The sequence below is a fragment of the Centruroides sculpturatus genome, unplaced genomic scaffold (genome assembly GCF_000671375.1).
Source record: "Centruroides sculpturatus isolate CEXI.00-Female unplaced genomic scaffold, Cexi_2.0 scaffold234, whole genome shotgun sequence".
Lineage (NCBI taxonomy): Eukaryota > Metazoa > Arthropoda > Arachnida > Scorpiones > Buthidae > Centruroides > Centruroides sculpturatus.
Window position 1 is genome coordinate 406,257 of NW_019384411.1, and position 25,885 is coordinate 432,141.

The following is a 25,885-nucleotide window of genomic DNA, read 5'->3' on the forward strand; positions in this document are numbered from 1 at the left end:
TATTAAACTTTTTAACAAAAAATATAAATTTTAAATGATGTTGATAATTTATTAAAGAAAAACTTAGTTCAAATAATCTATATCTTCTGGTATGGAGAACTGTTTGTTTATAACAGATTCTTCAATAAAGAATTTCTTTTTGCACCAAGATTTCAGAGCATATATGTTATCTATAATATCATATATATTTATAAAATAAAATTTAAAAAAAATACATATAAATATAATAAAAATAATTACCAGTCCAGCGATTTGCTGCTTCTTTGGCAACCGCTGTTTGGTTTTTCATTGACTCTAGCATCTTTGGATCACAATCCTGATATTTTTTCAAATCAGACTTTAATTTGTCTCTTTCTTTCTCCATTGATTCAAGTTCTTTCAGTAATTCAATTCTTTCATTCTGTGAAGATTTAATATTTTAATAAATAAAAATTATTTTTAGTTACCTTATTTCTTTCTCAACGTACCGTTTCTTCTTTTCCAACTTGTGCTTTGTTCAATTGCTCTGATAAACCACTCAACTGCTTTTTACTTTCCTCTATTTGTGTTTCCAAATCTTGAAGTTTTCTTTTTCTCTGAAAATCATATTAGAAAATTTGAGTATGTTTTACTGATATTTTTCATCTACACAAAGCTTTCTCTAATTATAAATTCTATAAACTGTTCAAAATCAATTTTTATAGAAAAAATTTCAAACAGTTTATAGAATTAAACATTTTAATTCCAAAATCATGATGAAAAAAATCTATTGTAAATAAAATTATTTTTATGGAATCAAATAATCATCAGTGGTGTGCCGTCCTTGGAAGTGGTGAAAGTGCCGCTTCCCTTGCATTTTCTAAAATATGAAAATAATCGCACAACATGTATTTATATTTGAACGTATGTTATTACAAATTTCTATACTACGTGTGAAAAAAAAACGATAAGATTGCTATTGTATATTCAAATATAACTTCATATATGGATATTCCCAATGAAAGTGCCGTATTGTCGAATACGGGACAGCTTCCACAACAAAAATATTTGATTGGTGTAAAACAGCCAGATTACAGACATTTGCACATGCACTTTACAGAGTACCAACCTCACGGTGTAAGCTACACATACAATGCTTCCAATGATTCTATCCAGGACTGGTTCTGGACTGTCAGCTGCCTGCGTGCTAGATATCTGGTCACTCTCGCCCCATTATGTGAACCACAAGTAGATTTATAACTTAACCAGTGGCGTGCCATCTTTGGAAGCAGTGGAAGCGCCGCTTCCCTTGTATTTTCTAAAATATAAATACATATTGTGCGATTATTTTCATATTTTAACGTACTTTAAATTAATTAAAATTAATATTTTATTATAACCTCATTACGTATCTTATTACAAATTTCTATACTACATGAGAAAAAAAATGATAAGATTGCTACTATATATTCACGAGTATGAATGAATAAATCACGAGTAGATTTATAACTTAACACACTGATAGGAGTTTACTGGTATGTTTTTATGATAGTTCTGTATAGGTGACAGAAATTTTTAAAAAATCCATTAAAATATTTTATATATTTATTCTGCTTTTATTCTGCTCCCATATCTTATATTACTTATGGGTTTCAATGTTAAACTAGTGATATTATGATTTAGTATGTCTCATCTATAAGGGGAAGCAGGAAAAAACATGTACAATTCTTGTACACTGTTAAAAAAAAAAATGAACTGTTACTTTGGCAACATCATTTAGAACTAAATTTAATGAATGAGAGAGATACACGAGGTACAGAAAAAGCTCTAGAATTTATTTTCCTTCTGCTCGATTTATATATCTGTTGTCATAAAAATTTGTCTTTCCACTACTTTTCCCAAGACTATAAATATTCAAGTGCAAAGTAACTGGTTTCAACTTATTTCTACTTAAGTAGTAGTTAAATAATTAAGATAATTAAATAAGAGATTAGGGAACTAGGGACATAAATAAAACCCTGCTGAAAGAGCCGGAATTTTGCTTAATTAAACAACTTAACTGAACCAATCTCTAGCCGAGTACAGTGGGGACTGATTTCTTAGTAATATCAGATAATAAAGACAGAAATTTTTCCAGTTCAATGAGAGTGACTGAAAAGTTGTAAATTTTGGAAATTTCCGTGGACACTTGGTCCTAAACAAATTAGTTAGAAAACAAATGACGGACAATTTATTAATTTTAATATATGTAGATTTTTACAGCTGTGGTGAAAAACGTTTAAAATGCACAACAACCCTGTCACATTCTTTGAGGTATACTAGTGATGCAACAAATAAGGCATTTGACATTGACTGGTATCAGCACCCTCGGGATTTATCAATGGACAGAAGGGTAGCTACCAAAGTGAAGGGCGNTTTAAATTAATTAAAATTAATATTTTATTATAACCACATTATGTATGTTATTACAAATTTTTATACTACATGTGAAAAAAATTATAAGATTGCTATTATATATTCGAATATCAGTGCGGAATGAACGAATAAATCACGAGTAGATTTATAACTTAACCCACCGATAGGAGTTTACTGGTATGTTTTTATGATAGTTTTGTATAGTTGACAGGAGTTTTTTAAAAATCCGTTAAAATATTTGATATATTTATTCTGTTATCCCATCTTGTATTACTTACAGATTTCAATGTTAAACTAGTGATATTACGATTTAGTATGTCCCATCTATAAGGGGATGCAGGAAAAAATGTTGTTAAAAATGTTAAAATGTCAAAAAAATGAACTGTTACTTTGGCAACATCATTTACAACTAAATGTAATGAATGAGATGCATAAGATACAAAAAACCTATAGAATTTATTTTCCTTAGATTTACAATTTATATATCCATTGTCATAAAAATTTGTCTTTCCACTACTAAGGATTTCTCCCACACCGGGTCATATAAAACAAATATGCGTACTTCTAAACCAATATCCGGCGTGAAAACTCAAAACAAAGATTGGCAAACGCTTTCGATGCCCCTCCTGGGCTCTTCTTCAGGCCAAATTTACTGTACTGGATTCTTTAATCGAATGTTTTTAAATAAGAACGTGCTCAGTTACTAGAATTTCAAAAAAAAAAAAAAGGAAGGTAATCACATGCCTTTCAAATTATAATTTCTTTATAATTTATATTCGTGGAGATATGTTGTGCGCATCTCATAATAAACTCGTGTATCTTATAATCATGTGCCGTGTCTAAAAATATAATTTTAACTAGTAGCGATATGATTTTAACTAATCACGTACCGTTTCTAAAAATAATTTTAACTAGTAGCGATACGATGTGCGTATCCCATAATAATCTCGTGTATCGTATAATAAATTACGATTCATCATCCAATAGATACTGCCATGCTGTTGAAAGATTCATTTCTTCTTTAAGATTGATGAAGGTTGATTTGCGATCTGCTTTGTAGATTTCCATCGCTTCCAAGGTTCTTAGATGTTCCTGATGACGAGTGGTGTGGATGATTCGTGCCTCATTAAAAATCGGGGTTTTGTTGCATATGTAGACAATGCTGTTGTATATTTGTTGTGGGTGATATCTGCTTTATGTTCCTTTATTCTAGTGGCTAATGGACGTTTAGTAGATCCTATGTAAATTAGTTGCCTCTGCCATCTGTCGTCTATTAAGGGAATGGTGTATATTCCCAGTAGTCTGTTCGGGTTATGGGCGTCTTTTCCGTTTCTTAACAAATTATATATGGAAGGGTTTCTTCTGTATGTAATTCTAATTCCTTTTTTCTTTGCAATTGAATTATATATCCTTTTCATTTGTGGGTTGTACGTTACCGGGACCCTTTCCATATGTTCTTTATCACCTGTTCCTGATTCCTTTTCTTCATCCATTTTACTGTTTATGTGAAGGCGCTGATTACATAATTTGTTTATTATTTTGCCATAACCGTGGTCTTTAGCGACTTCTCTAATATACGCTAATTCTTGTTGTAGAGCGTAGGTTGTGGAAGAGTGGGAATAGGCCCTTTCTATCAAACTCCTGAATGCTGCTACTTTGTAAGAGTACGGGTCACAGGAATTGATGGGTATGTATGATGGTATAGTTGTGGGTTTTCTATAAACTTTTGTTTGTATTGTTCTTTCTTTAATTTCAATTTCTATATCTAAGTAGTGGATTTTTTCTTCACTATGCTGCTACAATTCCAAATAAAAGCCATAAGGGTTGTTGTTCATGGCTGTCTTTGTTTGGAGTTTTCACGCCAAATATCGGTTTAGAAGTACGCATATTTCTTTCTACTACTTTTCCAAGACTACAGATATTCAAGTACAGAGTAACCGGTTTTGACTTATTTCTACTTAAGAAGTAGTTAAATAACTAAGAGACCAGGAAATTAGGAACATAAATAAAACCCTGCTGAAAGAACCGGAATTTTACTTAAACAAAAGCTTAACCGAACAAATCTCTAGCCGAGTACAATGGGGACTGATTTCTCCCTAATGTTAGATAATAAAGGCAGAAATTTTTCCAGTTCAATGAGAGTGACCAGAAAGTTGTAAATTTTGGAAATTTCTGTGGACCCTGGTCCTAAAACAAATTAGTTAGAAAACAAGTAATGGACAATCTATTAAGTTTAACATATTTAGATTTTTATAGCTATAGTGAGAAACATTTAAAATGTACAACAACCCTGTCGCGTCCTTTGAGGTATACTAGTGATGCAACAAAAGAGGCATTTGACATTGACCAGTATCGGCACCCTGGAGATTTGGCAGCCTGTGTGCATGCACCCACCAGGATTGTCTCTAATTCCATCCATTAGCTACTCAGAGGGAGCCATTTGACTAAGTGGATTGTTTTAAGATTTAAAAAGTAAAGAATATTTTATGTTATTTTTATGTACATTTCTTCACAAAGCTATATTTAATTATAATTTTCTTTAAAAGTATATTCTTACAACTGAAGAATATTTTGTACCAGGAATGTATATCTGGCCACACTCATTATTCATTATTTCGTGCACTGATAAGAAGGGCATTTTTGTATTGTGACAGAATCCAGGACAGAATTAAAGAAATAAATAAAATAATGAATATGGCCCAGACCCTAGGTTACCAAAAAAGCACAATCTTAGGAATGGTAAATAAATATGAAGCAAACAACAAAAAAAAGGTCATGCAAAAGTGTCCCGACTGGAGTTGTGAAGTTTATCTATAATGAAAATATGAATAACTTATGAAAGAAGTTGCAGACAAGAAAGGTTCCAGAATGCTTATAAAAAGAGCCCCAAATTTATATAAAATTCTCAGAAATAATAAAGATAGCATAAAGTCAGAAGAAAAACCAGGAGTTTACCGAATTCCATATGAAAATAATCAATTGGATATTAAAAAAGATTATATCAAAGTAACCACGAGAAGTTTGGGAATTAGACTCAAAGAACATAAATATAATATAAGAAAAGGGTCCAATGCAACAATTCTGTCACAAATGGCACAGACGCAAGACTCTGTAGTCAAATGGAATAATGCAGCCATCATCAAACCTATATATTCCCTATCTTTGGCAGTGACGGCAGAAAAGATCCAAATTTATAAGAGTAAACTACGTGAAGGATGTTTGAATGTGAGGGATGCAGAAAGTCTTCCCACTGCATGGAAGTTTATGATTAAAATTTACTAAGAACTCCAACTAATTAAATTAGTAATTTAATTTTAGAGATATTGTTAGTAAACAATCTTATATTCTTATTTTATATTTTTCACATGATTAATTTTTGTTTAGTTTTAATTTATTTTATTTTATGTTATTCTGTTAGTTATTTAATTTTTTGTTTTAGTTCTAATTTCATTCACAACCTGATGATGGTCTGTGAATCAGGCTGAAAACGTTTGTTTTTATGAAATAAATATTTTCTCAGCAAGGATAAGATGTTAGTTATATGTTATGTTTTGTAGTTTGCTGAGTTCTTTCTAATATAATTTTAGCCATTATAACGTGGCTAGCGATTCAGAATGTAATTGTGATATTAAAAATACATTTAGAGAAGTCTACGGTTTTACTGGCTTATCGAACAAACGAATATGAATAGACCCTAGACCGTCACTGATGCGCAATTAACTAATTGCCCCTGGAAGTCGGCTTCTTACAGAAACACAGCTTCCCTATCACCAAATGTCATGGCACGCCACTGATAATCATCATTATCATTTATTCTTTTGTGTAATAAATGATGATATAGTACTAGAGCATGTGTTATGTGTGTACTGTATGTTTGTATATGTAAGTTTTTGGTTAAGATTATATTGAAACTTTAAAAATATAACTTAATTAAAACAGAGCTTACACTATTAGTAGCTTTACTAGGAAATGACCAAAAATACACACTGGTTCCAATTTTATCCGTATCAACGAGACCATCGTCGACAAGGCTCTGCACCACATCTTTGACTGACTGTGAAACAATCCCTTTTTCTTTGGGTGCAATTTTTTCTAATTCTTTCAACTGAAAAACTTCTTTCTATAAAATTCGATAAACAAGAATTTTTGTAAAACAAAACTTTATTTTAATATGTTAATTTTTATTTGTAATATTTACTTACTCTTTCATAAAATAACTGAAGCATTCTTTGTCTTTTCTCTTCGGCACTAAGTCCTTTTCTTTTAGACTAGAAATTAGACAAATGTTTCAATTTATATTCTTAATTTGATGTTATTTTATATAATTGCTTGTATTCAAAGAAATATTTGTAGGTAGATAATAAACAAAAGCTAACCAAAATAATATATAATAATAATACATAAGTATCAGTAACTATAATTATAATTATAAAAACTTAAATATTTTTGTCATCATTAAACATGTTTTTCTGAACAGATCATCTAAATTATATGTTGAGACTAATACATAAACTGCTAAAATGTCTGTGTGTTAGAATGAGTAGAGAGAAAGATTTGTTTCCTTAAATCTATATTAATTTGTGTTTTATATATATGTTATAATTACATGTCTTATATAATATATGCTTCTAATGAGCAATTGTGAAGGCATTAGTTCCCCTCGCGTAACATCGCGCCCCAGAGAAGGCAACGGGAAACCACTCTGGGTAGTAACTTTCCCTAGTATACACCTTGGCGGATTACAAACCTACGCCAGGTGTCGCCAACGTCAGGAATCTGATATGGCACCAAGAAGAAGAAGAGCAATTGTTTATTGTGACATCATCACAATGATGGGCTGCAATTTTTAATCATATTTTTAATTTATTTAATTTAAAACATATGCTCTCCACCCCAAATTAGTACTGTAGTATCTTGTCCCTGTACATCATACTTTTCCTTTAGCAATAGAGTCATGTTGATCATCTATTAATTGCTTTCAGGGGAAGTGTTGAATTGAAATAATACGACTTCCAGTTTGCATTGAGTTTGTATATAGTTAATCAGGGCCTCTTGCCCTAACATTTCCATACATTAGGATTTCATCCATCTAACTCTGTTCTCAAGATTAAGGAAAGATAGATGGACAACAGTGGGAATTTATAGGTCTACAATTTTTTCAAATTGCAGCCCAATTATATATTCAAATATGAGTGTATTGTCCATATATACCAAAGTACTTATCTATAAAAAAAGCTTCTACTATTAAATATGCTTTTTCTTCTAACTGTTGAGCAAATTTCAATAAATTCAATAATTACTGTATAAACTGAATATCTCAGTTTGATTCCTAAAATAATTAATGATTACTCATTATTGTTAATAAGAATTGTTCTGCATTTCTTTATACGAGGGAAAAAATTGCAGGTTATATATACAATTGGAAAGGTTAAAGCTTTAAGATACATCGAAAAAATATATCACATTTGTAAACAATGTTCTTTATCTTCGTAATTTCTTTGCACCATAGCACGAAAAAACACAACTTAACGTACAAAGAATCTAACTCATTCCAATTCTTCCAGTTCTCGCCCTTCTCAAGTGGCATCACATCAGATCATTACACACACAGTTGACAGCATAAATGTTCTGCAGATACAGCACCCGCAGAAAATTTTTTGCACAGAACTATCATAAATTGTTTTCCTGTATAATGAAGTAAATTAAATAAAGTTAAAACAATTACAAATTAAAAAATGTTTTTTGTAACTCTTCCACCCTACGGCCACTAAGAAAACTTTCCCTACCATTTGCGAATTCGACTCGGCCTACAAAGGAGCATTCGGGCAGTAAGAAACGGGGCCTGGCATATCTGGGACAGACCATCCACAAAAGATTCCCAACGTTTCCAAACCAGAGTCAAATTAAAGTCCTTTACTCGCTTTCCAGCTGTCCAAAAACAATATTTAATATCTATTGTTTTCTTGTTTATAAAAGAATGATTCAAACCATTGTTATATCGTTTGGAATTTTTCACTAATATGTATTAAGGACACGTAATTAATGCCATCTAGCAGAAAAACGAACGTACTCACTACATACGTAGTAAATACAGCCGAGAGAAACTTTTAAAAATCAGCATCTTATTTTTAATCCATTGCCAGTCTAATCAAAGAGGTGCAAGTACACCTCCGAATAAGACGATCGGGACCGTAGATCACATCCATAGGAGTAAAACCGTCAAAAGAACCATATCTCTACACGCGAACCTTTGCAAGATACATTCCCCCGAAATCGGCCCACTTCACAGCATCGAGACCATCCGTTTCGCCATTTAGCCCACGCAGTTACGCCAGCTTCGAGTAACCCGCTCGACCGTCGGAGGAGTGCCGGACGTCACGTAGTTTTACGGGTAGGCGAGGCTCATTCCAGCACGAGCCACCGCAAGCGCAAAGCACGCAACTACGGGCAGAGAATAGGCAGCAGTACCGGTTCACGGTAAAAACCGACCTTCGGAAGCAAATATCTCGCAGAGGCAGAAATATGCCGCGTACGGGTACGCTTCCGTCGACTTTTTTACTTTCGAGGGTCTACAACTCTGGGACAGCAAATCCCTCATTAGTACCAAAGAAACATAACGAAAGCTTTGGAAGAAAATCTCACCATCGCCGATTTTGGGATTTATTAATCCCTTAACTGTTTTTTTTCTGTGAACGAATATTCTGTATGACATTAACGAGCAATCAATAGACAAAGTTTGATCCGACAGCGAGACGAAATCCTGCATAATATATCATAAACCTGGTTTTACAACCCGGCTTCTAGAAAACAACGGTAAAGCGAGGCAGCCAATTTTCAATCTTAGTGCATTAAATATCGATTTAATGCACTAAGACTCTTCCTGAAAATAACTACTTGGACTTTATCGTGTTTCATAACCAGAAACCGAAACGAGTGGTAAAAGCGGGTCTACTATAACCCGTTTATATTTTAATAAAGTATAACTTTACTAAAATATATACAGAATTTATTAAATACGCTTAATTTGTCGTATAAAATGAATCACCATTTTCGTAAACAATCCGCAAACGTGATCCTAACTTCGAGATTCCCTCCTCGACGCGTCGCCCCCTGCTGGATATTTTAGTTATTAACGTTATAATAATTTTACGAATTAATTATTGTATTAAAAATCATAAAATTATTTGATCCGTTATAATTTTTAAACATATTTATTTCTTGAAATAATTTTAATCGTTCCTATTTTACTGATCATGCATCTCCCAATTTGAAGTAGCGGATTAACACCTTCCGGGGCCTACATAATTCTACGTCATAAACTAACATTATTTTATTGTAGCTACAGAATTATTTATAAATTAGATCGTTACGCGGCCAGTATTATAATATTAATATTATAATCAGAGCGTTATATTAATTATATTAAATTAATCATTATTATTATATTTAATTTAATATTCATTAATACTGGGTAGTCAATTAATTAAAACTAAAAGTAATAAAATAATAGTTAAAACTCTGGTTATTACACCGAAACTGAAGTTGTTGTCTGCCTCGATCGATTTCTTTATATTTCATCCCGGCAGAGTCGAGTCTCTATAGCTCTTTTTGTAGCGTGGTTTCGATTTCCGTTGGCGGTGACGGTTCCGTTTTAATATATATATATATATATAATGGATATAGATAATGTTATATCGCGTTTCTAGGCATTTTTATGCTCGAAATGCAGCCAAAAAGTAAAACAACGGCTTTGTTTTGGGAGTCGGAAACGGATTAAGTATACGAGAAATAGAACAACTCGCTATTAGACAGTTTTTTACAAACCAATTAAATGCTGACGTTTACTTCATTACGAAAATTATGAGTTCACATAACACGAATAAACACAAACTTTGAAGAATATTGCAATTACGAATTATAAATTTGTTAGGATAATTAAATGTACCTATGGTATCGATGTTTTCTTAACGAGGCCATTCGGAGATGGAGGAAAAGCAAAAAGCCGGCATCACATTTTTGCTTTTCCTCCCTCCAGATTTCGGCACTCCTATCCTTATCTTAAACATTTTTAATTAAAAAGACAAATTGCCGTACAATTTTTGCGTAAACTTTGAATTTTTATGAAAATAAATGCATTATAGAATAAAACAGTAATATAACAACGCTTTACATTCTGTATTTTTCATTAATAAGGTCAATAAATACATTGTTATATAACAATGAATGATATTGATTAAAAGTGAGAGCTATTTGACTTTTTTCCACTTTGATCATGACAAAGGCGAGTCAAATTGATAATTCTCTCTTCCGTAAAGAAAACAATAAAAACAACTTTCTCAAACGATTCTGGTCCAGATTAACAAAACGTCAATGGCAGAAAAAAGTAAGTTTTAATTATTGTTGTTACATTTATTATAAATTTAAAATAATAATTAACGATAGAACCGGATTGTTATCCATTTTGTGGTTTTTCCTATCTGAGATTCACAATTAGTGGCCTTTAAGACTTTTCGGGACAGCTGTAGGATCCCATTTTCACGTTATACAGTATATGCAAAGTTCCGAAATCTAACAAATACTTTTGTATATTTAATAAAATCTAAAACTTTATAAACAATCAATACGGGTACCTTGAAATCGTAGCGCGTCAGATTTGCCATCGCCGATTTAGGTAAAGCAGCTACGAAGGATCCGGGTTTGTTTATTAAGACTTTAATCACTGTATACAAGTTTTTAAGTGGATGCTCGCGTCTCCGAGTACCCGATACCTAAATTTACCGGGATGATCGAATACTGGGGCTGGCCGGAGGCCAAATGGATAAACCACTGAAAACTGGTAGTTGGTTGTGGGTTTTACCTGACCGATCTGCCAGGGAGGCATCCTCCTCTGGCAGATCGGCCGTGTGTGACGTTGCTATACCTCACCGAACCAAATCGTACCAGAGTACCCGACATTCGGAGCTTATGACTATATAAATGTCCTTCTTTGGCCACGTTGATGTACTGATATCAGTTAAAACGGCATCGCTTTCAGGACTAATATTTGCTTATGATTTTGATTTTATTGGAGATGATGGCTCCCTTTACTACGATTTTCAATTAATTAATTAGTTTGTAAGAGGTGGTTTATTGTATGATATATCATTACAGAAACTTATGAAAGTTTAAGAAAAAATTGGTAACGACTGTTTGATGGAATTTTTATCAGTCCTTGCTAAAAAAATTTGTCATCTAAATTCTTAGTTTTTCAACAAAAACTGAAATAAATGAATGAGTTATGCCAAGTGTTGATTATTACGCTGCATTGCGGTTTTGAAAAACTAATACAAAGATACAACGCAGTTTCGAAATATGAAAGATCTAAATTCTTATTGAAATTGATTTGGAATAGTGTTTAATAACTTATCTTGAAATTTTCTCTGATAATTTTATAATTTGTGATTTAATGTATATCGTTCGTTTGCAGTTTTTTAACTTTGTTTAATAACTTAATATCGACTTTAAATTCACTTTATTTTTGATTCTATATCTAATTGTTGCAGAAATGTAAAAGAAATTATTAAATTATATTACCCTGTTGACATTACCATAGCTTTTCCCCATCTCTGTCGTTGGTTTCTGTGGGCTGGTGTAGGAAATGGCTGGGTATCAAGGTGACAGATTAAACCTTTCAAGATTCCAACCTCTTCTAGAGCAACATGCTGGTATCTTTTATCATCTCAGCCAATGTCATTACTAACTAGTCTGAATAAAATTAATTTGTTTAAAGAGTTTTCATTGTAGCATACTTAAGCCACTCCCAATCTAACAATATGAATGGACGATTCATTTGAATCAATTATCCATTTTGCTGAATAGTAATGTATCCTATCAAATAAATTTACTATGAGAAAACTTAATTATTCCTATTAAAGTAAAAGCTTTTTCAAATTGAATATAATTATACAAGAATGGATCAATTCTTGCTGTAATTACAAAGACTAAACTCATCTTTGAATTAGAACGTGGTTCTCAAAGTATAGTTTGTGGATCGCTAGTGGTCTGAACATGACCCGGTGGTCCACAGATTGACCTAGTTATTTTTCCAAACAGAAATTCTATGTTGTTTGGCTAGAGGAAAGGACACCTTATCTCTTACATTAGGACAGTGTTTCTCAATGTTTTTAAGCCCAAGGATCAGTAAAATGTCTGAAAAATTCTACAGACCAGTAAGTTATGTATACCTAATTTTTCAAACCTATTTGGGTATTATCAACATTTGGGACACACTAGGCCATTTATAACATAAATCTAAAAGCATGTTTTGAATACATATGGAAACATAATTTATTAAATTGGAAGTAAACAATTAAAAGTGAATCGTCATTGAATAAAGTTTTAATTTAAGTCTGCCTGCGTATCAGCTCATCTGTCCCGTCGTCATTGTCCACAGGTTGAGAAACTCTACATTACAATATCAGATAGACAAAACATTATAGCACACATCTAAAATGATATTTATATATGATAAGAATTGGATGGAGGCATAAGTTGGTTCATGATTCATCTGTGACTTACTTTAACTTAAATGGTTGAAGATCAAATAACTTTGAGAATCACTGAATTAGAGCATTAAGAATACTGTATTTTTGTGTGGATTATCCACAGGTTAGCAATGTTTAAAAAACAATTTGAATGGAGTATGTTATGTGATGAACTGGGATATATATCAATTTTAAAATGGCAATACAAACTCATTGCTATGGCTGCTCCTGTAGGTATGGGTTATATGATGATGCAAGTTATGGGTTTTTTGTTCTTACAATCTTCTGCAGGATAAACACAAAAACATGGTACATATAAGGTGTAATTTTTATGAAAATTATAAACTTCATTTGATCTAAAGCATGTTTTGTATCAATATTCAGGAATTAGAAAGTGAAATGTGTGCTAATACTCAAGAGTTTGATAAAGTTCAGCAAGAAATCAGTATTTTAAATCTGACAAGTGTTTTAAACAGTGATTGTACGAAAACAGATGATATATTTAAATCTCCAATTGACAAATTAGCAGATATTCTGTTGTCAAACATTACAGATAAATTGCTCAACATACAGAGAAATACTACAATTCAACAGGAGATAGAAAATGTGATTAAAAGTATCTTAGTTAACCACTTAATTAATGACCAAATATGTACAGAAAGCAGCAGACAAAATGAAAAAGAAGGTGTAAACAATATTATTGATTTGAAACATGGGATTGACATCAAGGAAAAACCTACCAATTCACAAAATTTTCTAACTACAGAAGAACAGACAATAGATACAATCAGCAAGAAGAGATTAAATGAAGATGGCATAGAAGAAAGCAATACTGAAGTCACGAGATCTTTTCTGATTAATATTAAAAAACCCGATATTGTGATCCAAGTTGCAAAGGAAAACAGAAATTCTGACAGTGAATCTGAAAAAGAATGGTCAGAAGAAACAACTGAATCTGACAAAACAGAAAGTGAATCTGAAGAATCAGAAACAGGATCAGAAGAATCTGAAACAGGATCTGAAGAAACTGAAACAGAATCTGATGAATCAGATTACACATCTAAAGACACATACGAAAGCAAAGAGAGTTCTGAAGGAACTTCAACTGTGGAAGAAACACAGAGTTTTTTATATGAACCTGACTATTTTAAAGAGAAAAAATATTCAACTGAATATCAAAAACAATATGATATAAAAGATAAAATGTTAAGTAAAAGCAAGGAAGATGAAACTATACCATCAGTTAGTCCATTTATTACAGGCAAAAGGTTAACTATACCTGATTTAGATCTTACTAAACAGACAGAAGAAGAAGAAAATAAAGAAACAACAATGGCATTAGCTTGTTCGTATGGGTTGTTACCAGCTATTTATTATTCCAACAACCAAATTCAAAATGATATTGAAGACGAAGAGTTTCAGAAAACAGTAGCTGAGAAATTAAAATCAGAATCTCCTAAACTAGTAGAATCAGTTTTTGTTGATGAAAGAGAAATTTTTAAATACCAATCCACTCCAGCAATATTAAAAATGGGAAGCAGTACAGAAAGAAGTGAATCAGATATCTCAGAGTGTTTTGATAAAATAAGTAAGATGGCCATATTTGAGTCAAAAGAAGATGATTTTGAACAATTTACAGAAGAACCACTAAAAATGCAAAATGTTTTAGAAGGTAAGGAAATGTTGTTTTATGCTATTTTACAAAGTGGATTCAGTTAAAACAAATTTAGATAAATTAACATTATAGTATTCTTGTGAAGAGTTAATGTGTAAAGTTAGTGTGATAATTTAAAAAACATACAATATTAAACAACTTTGCTAAAACATAATTCTAAATTCAAAGTATGAAAAAATTGTACTTTATTGAAGTAACTGATGATTAATTAATATGTGGCATCAGAATAGTGGTGAATATATGGCCACCATAATTATCAAAATATCCATGATGGATCTAGCCCACAATGGAACTGACCAGCAGAATAAACACCAGACAATGATACCAACAATCATAAGACCAGTTTAAAGTTCAATGACAGTGTGGAGTTTCAAAATCACTAGCCATTGCTTGAGTTGAGAAGTTCATCATTCAGTTTATAGTTAAACTCTGGCCAATGACTAACTCTGTGCAGTGATGCATTAACATTAAACATTAAAGCTGAATATCATTCATCTTTGGAGTTGTGTTTTTAGAACAAGTGTGTATCCATAATTTGACATCTAGCAGAACAGAACTCTGAACACTGTCACTGGACTGTAAACTAACCCATACATGATAAATTGTGGGGTTCTAAATCAGATTTGACAATAACTTATCAGGATTTGTTTTAACTGTTGTACTCTATACTACCAATAATTATAATCTATGCCATAGTTTTAATTGACAGGAATTTCTTTTGATGTGTTTCAGAAAGAAAAGATTTGATTACAGAACTGGTTTGGAATTTACCAAGAACAGAAAATTTGACAATTTTATCTTATCTGGTTCCTCCTTATGTCACTTATCACAAAACAATGCATAATATTCAGAAATGTATTTTATGTGAGACAAGTGATATTAAAATTGATGATGGTGAGAATGTTGAAGATGATGTTCAGATTGTTGAAGATGATGTTGAGATTGATAAAGATGATGTTAAGATTGATAAAGGAAGCTCAATTCCTACTTATAATACAGATACTTCAAATGCAGAAATGATGGTAACAACAGATGAAATACCTTTTCCAGCCACAGAAACTCCTTCAATACCATCAGTAGTTACAAGTTCCTTTCACGTGCCAATCCACGAAAGTAAGAAATTATCCGAAGAGGTTCTCAAAATAAGTGTTGAACATACTGACACAGATTTTCAAGTACCAACCAAATTACATGAATCTCAAGAAGCCACAATAGATGGAATTACTATTACTTTGAAGCCTGTAAAAAAAGTGGAAGAATTTAAAAAAACAGAAGAAAAAGTGTTATTAAATAATACAAACGATATAAAAGATGGGGTTATTTATATAAAACAAAACCAACTAATTTGTAAAAGAGGAAGATTTAAAATATATAAAAGATTACCTGAAAATATAACTTCTAAGTATATTTCCCATAGAACTTGTGATAAAGAATTTTTTAAATATCATCAGAAAACAATTCAAAGTTACAGAGAAGTCCGTGATCTCGAAGAATCACTGTCCAAATGTATTTTGAAAGAATCTTACAAAAAATTAAGACAAGTTAGTTCAAGAGATGAAAAATTTAACAAATCAGCAAAATACGAAGCATCATTAACAAAAATTCTAAAATTTAGTAAAGAAAGTATGAAACATTAAAATAACTCAAATAGCAAAATGATGCTGGAGACCGAACAAACTCAAATTCTTTTAAAAGCCATCAATAAACATATATTGAAAACAGCAGCATTGTCTTTAAGCAAAGAAATTTGCATACAAAAATACAGATTATGCAATAATTAATATTACTAAAACCAAATTTAATTAAAATTACTTTAATTGACAAGATTTATTCTCTTAAAAATGCAATAAAAGTTTACTAATTTACTTTCATTAATTGTGTAATCAGAAATAAAGCAGTATTATAAATTTTAAAAATCTCTATTTTTTATGTAAAATACTTTTATTTTAACATAAAATTTATTATATATTATATTAACAAATTTTAGAATAAAAATTATTACAGTTTCAATCAAATTCCCAAAATATTTTAATGTTAGAATACAACAAGTATTTTTAATTTAAGAAAATAGTATTTATTAATTAAATTATCACATTGTGTGTCACGTTCCAATGTCATGCTGCATTGTGATGTTTTGAGGCAGAGATGAAAAAGCACACTGATCTAAAATTCAAAATCCAAATTTATTTGAATTTAACAAGAATGATTTTGCTAAAAATGTACAATTGATGACAACAAAAAAGCAATACTATTAATTTTTGATAGCCAGATGGCCAAGTGATAATACAACAATCAACTACTCTGGGAACTTGGAATCAACACCTGGATGGGTCACAAATCCTCAGGAGTTTTTTGGGGTGGTCTGTTAGATAAGTTGAGCCCTGCTTCACCATCTGCCTGTCTCATTGTGGGTCTGATAGAATTCATAATGGGCAGCTTTATACCAATTATTAAGCTTCTAATCCTCTATTATATCAAGCCCAATCTTTTACTATCATATAATAGTTATTTATAAGAGGTAATAACATATTGAAACTTTCTTATAGCTAATTTATTAGATAAATATTCATGATTTTATTCTGATCCACCTAAAATTCGTTTTGGCTTAAAATATAATAATTCATCAGTTATCATTTATCAGTTTGTATCTGACCAACAGGTCTGATACAAATATATTACAAAACTCTTACAATGATACAATTTACATCATACAAATGTATACTATAGCATTTAAAACAGCTTAAATAAACAGTTACCTGCCAAAAGCTGCAATTCAATTGTGACTGGTGACATAGTCATATATTACATTTTCAATCAACAATTTGATGGCAATACAAACTAGTTAATACACTTTATCAAAAAAAGTAAATAAAATACTATAAAATTCCCAGTACACTGTTGTTTAAAAAAATAACTTTTTGTTCTTTGTGTGCTTCCATGTATTGGCACAACAAAAATGCACCTACAAATTACTTTGTCACAACTCCAACTTGTTTTTAATACACTTAGCACAAACCTTTCTTTAGAAAAATAATATATTCCTGAAGAATACAAAATCTTATTTCTTATACAAATTGAATATAGCGAACAAATAAATTATTCCCCTCAACAGTATGGGTAATATGAAATGTACCAATGGAATAATTTGCATGCCAACAGATAACAGTGGATTATTTGCAAAGCAAAGTTTTACTTAAAAAAATTAATGCTAATAATAAAAGTAAAAGCAAAATAAATTTTTTAAATTTTATAATCACATAATTCTTACTTAGATTTTAATGTTTACTTGCTTTGAATTCCTCATTTGAAAGCATAATGCAATTAGCCTTCATCATTTCATAGGCAATGCAATAACTCAACCTGACAGATGGCATGACATTGGAATAATATACGCAATGTTACTGATACACAATACAGTGATTTAATAAATACTCAAAAGTTCAATTTTAATCATTTTCCCCCCACAATATATAGAATGTTTCTGAAAGATATAATACATATAACCAAGAACAAGTAAATAAACAGTTTTCTGAAAATATTTTATACACAAAAATATTCAGTTAGGAAAATGTTCAGAATATTTTTTGAGAAAGTTATATATACTCTGATCTAAACTTTGATCAGTATACAGTACTCTTACCTCTACACACTACTCTGGTCATTTTTTATAGTCGAGAAACTATAAAACTTAACTATAAAAAATGACAAGATCATTGTGAACTGTTTGATAAATGCTCACAATATAATGTTGAAACACTCTCTCATTATGGAAAGTCAAATAAATGATGCAAGATTTTAAATTTTCCCATAAAAATTTACATAATTTAAATTAAAAAATTAACACTCTCTCTCCTAAAGATGATATTCTTTGTCATCCTATGCATCATTTATATCAATATTTTTCTTAGATTTAAATATATAAAATCCGTGTCTAAAGTTTGTCAACATATTTCAGAAACATCCTAGATATGTTTTCATACATATGGTTTTACATATATGAATACCTTCTTATATATTTTAATATTGCATGCTAATCATTAAAAATTCTTCACATTAAAACACATATTTCTCCTATATTTCATAATTATATTAGTGAACATATAATTTTTAATTCCGGTTTTTAACTATGGAGAGTGCTGCTCCAATTGCTGCATCTTTTCCAGCACAACAGACAACTGGTACATTATATTGCCTTCTAATCTCCTGTTGCAAAATTGCATTTTTTAGAAATGCATTACCACTTCCTAATATTCTTTGAATGCCATTCTCTTGTAATGTTGCAGCTGAAATGAAAGACTGCAGATTTGAGATAAGTCCTTTGCAAATACAATAGTATACCTCATTCAGTTGAAGTGAAGAAAATCCAATATTGGAAATAGATGCCCGTTTCTCTGGTTTATATCTTTCTCCAAAAATTGTTGGATCTACAACCATGCTGGATTCTACCTCAGTTTTACTTTCAGAAAGCTTTTTCCAAATATTTGCTTCTGAAATTTCTGCACCTAATTAAATACATTTTTTTGTAAAAGATATTTAATATAGAAATTTGTAAAGAATTATAATTAAATCAATAATCAAGTTCTGTAATAAGAAGGGTTCATTTATGCTTTCAGTCAGAGTTACTAATTAACAATAAATTTCGTGCTTTAATTAAAAATTTCTCTATATGCAGTGTCTAATTATGCTGATATGGAGTATTTTTGTGTCAATTAATGTAACTGAATTTTTCAAAGATGAAAAGACAATATGTAATTTTGGGCTCATGCAAGAACTAACTATTGAGTTATTAAGGAAAAGGAAAGATTTAAATGACTAAATTTTAAAGATAGATAAGTCATTATACTGCTTTCAAATGCTATATATCACAGTCTTCTATTCACCAATGTTTGAGGAAAAAATTAAAAGATGAAACATTCAAAAATTGTAGCATAAGATTAGAAAATAAAATTAGTCTGAAGTGATACAATATATACTACATGAAACTGCATACCATAATATATTTGTACTAAAATTTTGTTAAAGAAAATAAAATTACATAATAAATTTGATTAGTAGTTTTCATTTACATAAGATTTAAATAAATGTTTTTTAGAAATAACTTTGTTTCATAATTTGAAATTTTGCTCTAAATTCAACAATTAAAATATTTATTATTGTTTGGATAATAATAAATATTTTAATTATTATCCAAATAATTAAAATATTTATTATTTGGATAATAATTAATATACAAATAATAAATATTTGAATATTCAAATAATTAATATTATTTATTAAATATTAATCAGTTTTGAAAAGTGTCTCATATTTACCCATATTGACCCTACATTTTAGTTTTTCTCTGATAATTGTTTGGCATCTTTATTATTTCATTCAAAACTCACACCTATAAGAACAAAGAAATATTTTTACTATGATACAACACAACTAAAGTAAAAAAGTTTCATGGAAAGTAATGATTGGTGAATAAAATCTGTTGTGTCTCATTTTGAAATGCACAAAACTCAGACAAAGAATGATATATGCAATAAAAACAACTAGCAGCTAAAAGCTGTGTTTATATACTACATACAAATTTCTAATTAAATATCCATGTCTTTTGCAGACATATACAGAGCAAAAGTTAGTTGAACTGACAGAAAAGTTTTTGCACCTATTTTTGTAGTGTTTCTAAAAAATTAAAAAAGACTCAATGAAACCATAGTCATTTCCATTCAGAAAAATTATACATTAAAAAGCACTAAATAAACTTTATTTTGTATTAGTACAGGACAGATCAGACATAGATTAAGTCAAATTTCACAACTGTCTCATATTTTTCTATTTTTCGGACTGTCTCATATTTACCCACATTGACCGTACAAAGATTCCATTATTTAGACCAGTGGTTCTCAATCTTTTTGAAGTCGGGGAACACTAAACTTTGACATTTTTTTTCACAGAACAATTACATCAGATTTAAAGCGAGGGTGGTAAACCTTTTTGAAATCAAGAGCACACTTGGTCTAGTATATGATATCATTGGCATTTGCAGATTACATTCCCATACAAAAAATGATTATACAACAATTTTTAATTGTATATTTGATTTTTTCGTGAAATACTTGAAGTGGCTTCACGGAGCACCCGTGTTCCGCGGACCACGAATTGAGAACCACGGATTTAGACTAGCATCGTTGTTGTACTGTACACCTTCTCAGTCCACATTGAGTTTGCAGGACTTTACTATAATCAATTCATTGTAAGTTGAAGATAGTCAGATTTCTTTTTATAAAAATATTGGTTTCCTGAACTAAACAGTTATTTGAAAACAACATATTTTTAATATATTAAAATGCACAATGTAAGACTTACCTAAGAAAGTGGTCCATTGATGTAACATCTTGACAAAACTGGCCAAAACATTGCCTCCATTTAGAGATGCAGCCACAGCCAAGTAGCGATTGTCAAAGAAAGGAAAATAATCAATCATCTGATTTTTGGGTACAGGAATGGATGGGAGAAATCCTTTAGGTTTCAAAAAAGTCAACTGGGCTGATGTACTTATATTTAACACTGATAAAATACATAAACATTAGTAAAATTTGATAAAAATTATAATAATTTTATGATTAAATTTCATATTACTTTAATTCAGTGACTTCATTAAGGAATAATCGCTCGGAAGCAATTTAAATAAATCGTATTTACTCTATATAAAATGTTCTAGATCAATGATGTCCAAACTTTTTGACCGAATAGTCAAATTATGCACAAGTCATAGATAGATAGGCCACAATTACTTTGTATATTCCATATATATAAAAATAGGCCTATTTCTATCATTTATTAATGATGTGTCAAATATGTTCACAGGATGGATTTGGTACAGGGACCATAGTTCTGGCACCACTGCTAGAGAGAGATTCATTCTCATATGCTAGTACATCAAATTGATCAAGACATCTTTTATGTTATATTTGTACAATTATTATATAAATTTACAATAAATTTAATCAAACTTGTTTTTAATTACCTGCATCATATTCACTTTCCATAACTGCAAACACAGAACACTGAAAGTCACCTAATGCAACATAGACCTTACACGAAGTCGGAAGATTCAGCCAATTTGTTTTTGTTATTCCAACTTCCGTATTCGGTTTGACAACGATAGGAAGTAAATTCACAGGAAAGTCACATTCTTTCAATCTAGAAGATCAAAGAAGTAAACTTTAAATATTAAGATAGTATGCAAATTTTATATTCAAATATGATAATTAAATGACTATACTTGATTTGATTTTATGTATTAAAATGTATAAACTTATGCAAAATTTAAAATTTTATTTCTTGAAATAATTTGATTCATTCTTACATTAATGGTATTTTGGACTCAAGTTTGTTTTACTCTACGTGATTTTTTACTTCTATTAACATTCTAAGATAATTTTTCTTAAACTCTAGATAAAAATTCAATCAAAATCTGTAAGAAAACACTAAATGTAACTAACAATCTTAATATATTAGTTGTAGTTAAGTACATTATTTTTTACCTCTAAAATAAAATACAATGTAGTCTGCTAGACTGACAAGTGAGCACTTAAGTAGCTTACGGGATTATTTGGATTTTTGTCTACGAATATGGAATTTTCGTAACGTCCGATCTACGACCTATTTCACTCCTATTTAAAAATATTAGGGAATGACAGAAACAAATGCAGTTAAAACTGTTAACTATACTATTCTTTTACTTATACTATAAAGTTAAGAAATTCTAGACTCTAAGCATGCAACAATAATGTCATTATAATGCAACCTAATATCATGTAATTGCATAAATATATAATAATTATTATAGACAGCATGCTAAACTATAAATAATAAAAGAAACTTTATGTTATTTAGATTATTTTAAACAAAGCATTAAATCATTAATAAAGAGATTTAAATTTGCAACACTCGAATAAAGCTGCGCTTCGGCAATATCCATCTTTTCTAGCCGTTAAATATTTACCTTTTCGGAGAAGCTCGTTTCCCTCTTTATTCCCTTATTCTCGCTATTACAGAAATATTGTCTTTCATCTCAATTCAAAAAGAACGTAATAAAGCGGTATACCCGAGACGTACGCCCGAAGACGGCCTATTAAGTAGGTCGAAAACGTTTGCTCGGCAAAAATTTCGGGCGCGTCGATATAATTTAAAGCGGTATACTTTTTTTAAACAGAATATATTTCATTTGCAATCATTATAGATTTTAGTAAATAAAATTTTATATTTTTAAACTTTGTAACGAAACCGTATATAACGTATTACTCCTCTTCTACACATCACAATTTCTGTCAAGAGTTCTCAAGTGCTTTGTATATTTCACTTCTCATCTCGGCAAGATTTTATTTCTTCTAGAGACTATTAGCAAACCATCGGAGTTAAATATCATCCTTATAATTCCGTTTTTATTTTTTTAAGGCTGGGCTTTAAGAGACTATAATTTGTATATTATATATATTTAGTATACAATTTAGTTTTGCTAGAGTATACCGCGCAGGATCAATAATATCTCTTAAGTACATGTCGGCGAGTAACCGCAATCGCATTATTTTACATCCGGTTCAATTTCTGCGTCATTCGGCATCACCGCCCGCAGTAACAAAGGTTCGGAATACGACTTCTAACAAAGAATTTCTTGCGAATCTATCGTTCCTTTCGTTTCTATTCAAAATTTTAACCGGAATACTAATGACTCTGGCCGAAATAAAACCCCTCCGGTCTGTTAGTTTATATTAAACCAACCTTTCTACATTCCACGTATTAGAAATAGTATCAAAATAACCCCAACTAGCCGCATTTTGGTCACACACGACAGGCACGGATAAACGACATAAATAAGCAACGAATAAATCTTGAATGGTAGCGCATCTGTTAAACTTGGCTAAAAATTCTGGACGGTTTTTTAGAAACCAAAATATGGTGCAGCAACCAAAACCGGTACTCAATTTAAGGTGGGAATGAGGCGAAGGAAGATCCGAGAGAAAATCGGGATGGCAGCGATCGTCCATCCACGTATACAACGAACTAACTTCAACGTCTTCGATGCTCGAATTTAAATCATTCCAAACATCAGTTTGTTTCCAAAACACACATCCGTGCATCTGTCCGCAAACAGCGATGGCATTCACGCCATCCAACTTATCCACACACAATCTGCCGCAGCACTCTTCTATCGCTTTAAATATCGTTTTAACATTTTGTGAAGTTGATTTTGTAGATATTTGCGAGTTTGTTTCTTGCCATTGTATATCTTCGATCTGCCCAGTTATTTTATTAATCAAACATACTTTAACGCTAGTAGTTCCTAAATCAAATCCCATAACGTACGTATCGCCCATCCCGCGCCTGTCCATTACTCACAACGCCCCCTTTACATTATTATATATTTAAATTTATTATTTTATTACCCCGATAAGATTAATTAAATATGACATATTTTTTATTCATCACAAATTAACAGTAATAATATTATGTAAATATTTACTAAGGATTTTAAAATTAATTCGTATGTAGCATCTTTGACTTACAGTATGACGCTATGTCAGTCCAACGACCTTTCGTAAAGGCTATACAATAGACCCCCCTATAACACGGGTTAATAAATCTCCCTGTACATAATAGTAAATATGAATTTCGTAACAAATGAGTACATAAACTAAACCTTAATACAGTATTTTACTAAAACATAATTTTAGCGCCTTTAAGCTTCGAATAAGGTGAACAAAATCGTGCCAGACACACATGTATGTCTGGCATGTATTTTCTATATGTATGGATGTTAGTAACATCCATGCATATAGAAAAATCCCCGAATTTTTTGCATTTCTCGATGTTTCAGTCTCCGAATCCAAAAATGTAAAAATCTGGGGAGGTCATTTATTGACTGAACCGATTGTCATACTTTTTCTCTGTTATACAGTAGACCCCTATAAAACGGGTTCCTATAATTACGATTCTTATAAGACAGCGAAAAAATTGCGACAGTATCCGTAAAAACTGGTAAAAAGCTCCTATAATTACGTAAAACGTCATCGGGCAGCCGAACTACTTTCCGCGCCGTCAAGCGCCACGCTACGGAGAGATTACTATCGTCTGTACAGTATTATATATAAATTACGTATAAATTAGGTACTGTACAGTACATATAATTATATATTAATTATATATAAATTAGGTATTGTATATATAATTATATATTAACTTAATTTATTGTAACTTTATTATAATTATATATATACTTTCCGCCGCCTGGCGCCACGCTACGGAGAGTTTAGGCGAACTATCGTCTGTACAGTATGTAAATTAGGTACCGTAAGTCTAATACAGCACTAATTTTATACATTTCTTGTGAAAGAAGCATTCCTTATTCAACGGCGATAAAAATTATTTATATTAATGATGTCTCCAAAGTTCAGCGAAGCTTTTGCAGAAAAATAACATCAGAAATCGTTTGCTGAGCTGTTCCGCGACGAAAACAAGCTTGAGCAACGGCGATGTCAAATGGTGCACACTCGGTAAGTAATGCTACAATTTTTTGTTTATAGCATAGTTTATACAGATTATTTCCAAAAAATATATACGTATTTTGGAAATGTTGAGTCGGATTAGTCTAGAATCGTTTAATTTTATGGAAGAAAACCTTTCAAACAGCCCTAGTCCGTAAACTTGACACGTGTCGGGCTGTGATTGGAAGGACTCGTAAGAAATCGGATTCCTAAAGAATGGAACGTATCTACTGTCTTATAGGGGAGTCGACTGTATATAACTAGCGGGTAGGCCCGGCGTTGCTCGGGCAAAAGTAACGATAGCGAAGATTAAGATTATTACGTTACAGTCAACCTTACCCGTTTTCACAGAATGCAAGAATTGGGTCTCCCCGTTTCCAGACTAATTAGAGAATTTTTAGACGGGTCTAAAAATATGTTCGATTCCCGCAAAAACGAAAAAAATGCATCCGCGTCTCGCGCGTCGCTTTCTCTTAACAATTCCATTGTTACTTGACACTTCCATCGTTGATGGAAGTGTTAATCCTTAATCCTGCCCCTCTCCCCCGTGGGGAGGAATTTCGAAAAATCCCTTCTTAGTGTGCGTTTTCGTGACGTACCCTAACTGTGTACCAAATTTCAACTTTCAACTCCTAACCGTTTGGGCTCTGCGCTTATTATTATTATTATCAACCCGTCTCGATTATATATATATAGACAAAGCGAAAAAGTAATATTATAGGAAAATAATTAAGCCAATTAACATTTGTTCTTAACGTTGCCGCTTCACTCGATGGTAG

General features: G+C 31.1%; 3 protein-coding genes across 7 annotated transcripts; 1 reads left to right on the forward strand and 2 right to left on the reverse strand.

Annotated features, from left to right (window-relative positions):
- On the reverse strand, positions 1 to 15,739 carry LOC111619021 (meiotic nuclear division protein 1 homolog). 2 transcript variants are annotated; one of them, XM_023360654.1, is made up of 6 exons: positions 15,613 to 15,739; positions 6,576 to 6,641; positions 6,320 to 6,493; positions 468 to 575; positions 241 to 400; positions 1 to 170 (listed from the first exon to the last, which is right to left on the reverse strand). In XM_023360654.1, the coding sequence occupies exons 1-6, from the start codon at positions 15,643 to 15,645 to the stop codon at positions 64 to 66; spliced, it is 648 nt and encodes a 215-aa protein (XP_023216422.1). In that variant the 5' UTR covers positions 15,646 to 15,739; the 3' UTR covers positions 1 to 63. The 2 variants fall into 2 exon arrangements, with proteins under 2 accessions (XP_023216422.1, XP_023216423.1); XM_023360655.1 differs by lacking the exon at positions 15,613 to 15,739 and adding an exon at positions 9,419 to 9,490 and having other exon boundaries at positions 4 to 170.
- Positions 10,613 to 16,253, forward strand: LOC111619018. The gene is made up of 3 exons (XM_023360649.1): positions 10,613 to 10,756; positions 13,281 to 14,568; positions 15,304 to 16,253. The coding sequence occupies exons 1-3, from the start codon at positions 10,646 to 10,648 to the stop codon at positions 16,206 to 16,208; spliced, it is 2,304 nt and encodes a 767-aa protein (XP_023216417.1). The 5' UTR covers positions 10,613 to 10,645; the 3' UTR covers positions 16,209 to 16,253.
- LOC111619019 (sedoheptulokinase-like) lies at positions 12,096 to 23,947 on the reverse strand. 4 transcript variants are annotated; one of them, XM_023360651.1, is made up of 5 exons: positions 23,344 to 23,947; positions 21,587 to 21,762; positions 20,926 to 21,126; positions 18,910 to 19,073; positions 12,096 to 12,117 (listed from the first exon to the last, which is right to left on the reverse strand). In XM_023360651.1, exons 1-5 carry the CDS (start codon positions 23,937 to 23,939, stop codon positions 12,109 to 12,111), a joined length of 1,146 nt encoding a protein of 381 aa, XP_023216419.1. In that variant the 5' UTR covers positions 23,940 to 23,947; the 3' UTR covers positions 12,096 to 12,108. The 4 variants fall into 4 exon arrangements, with proteins under 4 accessions (XP_023216419.1, XP_023216418.1, XP_023216420.1 ...); XM_023360650.1 differs by lacking the exon at positions 12,096 to 12,117 and having other exon boundaries at positions 16,369 to 19,073; XM_023360652.1 differs by lacking the exons at positions 12,096 to 12,117; positions 18,910 to 19,073 and adding an exon at positions 19,871 to 20,863.
- Positions 23,948 to 25,885: the final 1,938 nt, after the last annotated feature.

Bases quoted from the DNA above. Each gene is read 5' to 3' on its own strand.
- LOC111619021 (XM_023360654.1), bottom strand. From the start codon at position 15,645: ATGGTATTGAAGGAGTTTCTGTGGCTGGAAAAG. The intron at 6,494-6,575 runs GTAAGTAAATAT...CGAATTTTATAG, and splicing joins TTCAGTTATTTTATGAAAGA to AAAGAAGTTTTTCAGTTGAA. The intron at 401-467 runs GTACGTTGAGAA...AAATCTTCACAG, and splicing joins AAGTTGGAAAAGAAGAAACG to AATGAAAGAATTGAATTACT.
- LOC111619019 (XM_023360650.1), bottom strand. From the start codon at position 23,939: ATGGGCGATACGTACGTTATGGGATTTGATTTAGGAACTACTAGCGTT. The intron at 21,127-21,586 runs GTAATTAAAAAC...GTATTTTATCAG, and splicing joins GGAAAGTGAATATGATGCAG to TGTTAAATATAAGTACATCA. The intron at 19,074-20,925 runs GTAAGTCTTACA...GTATTTAATTAG, and splicing joins TCAATGGACCACTTTCTTAG to GTGCAGAAATTTCAGAAGCA.
- LOC111619018 (XM_023360649.1), top strand. From the start codon at position 10,646: ATGACAAAGGCGAGTCAAATTGATAATTCTCTCTTCCGTAAAGAAAAC. The intron at 10,757-13,280 runs GTAAGTTTTAAT...ATCAATATTCAG, and splicing joins AACGTCAATGGCAGAAAAAA to GAATTAGAAAGTGAAATGTG. The intron at 14,569-15,303 runs GTAAGGAAATGT...GATGTGTTTCAG, and splicing joins AATGCAAAATGTTTTAGAAG to AAAGAAAAGATTTGATTACA.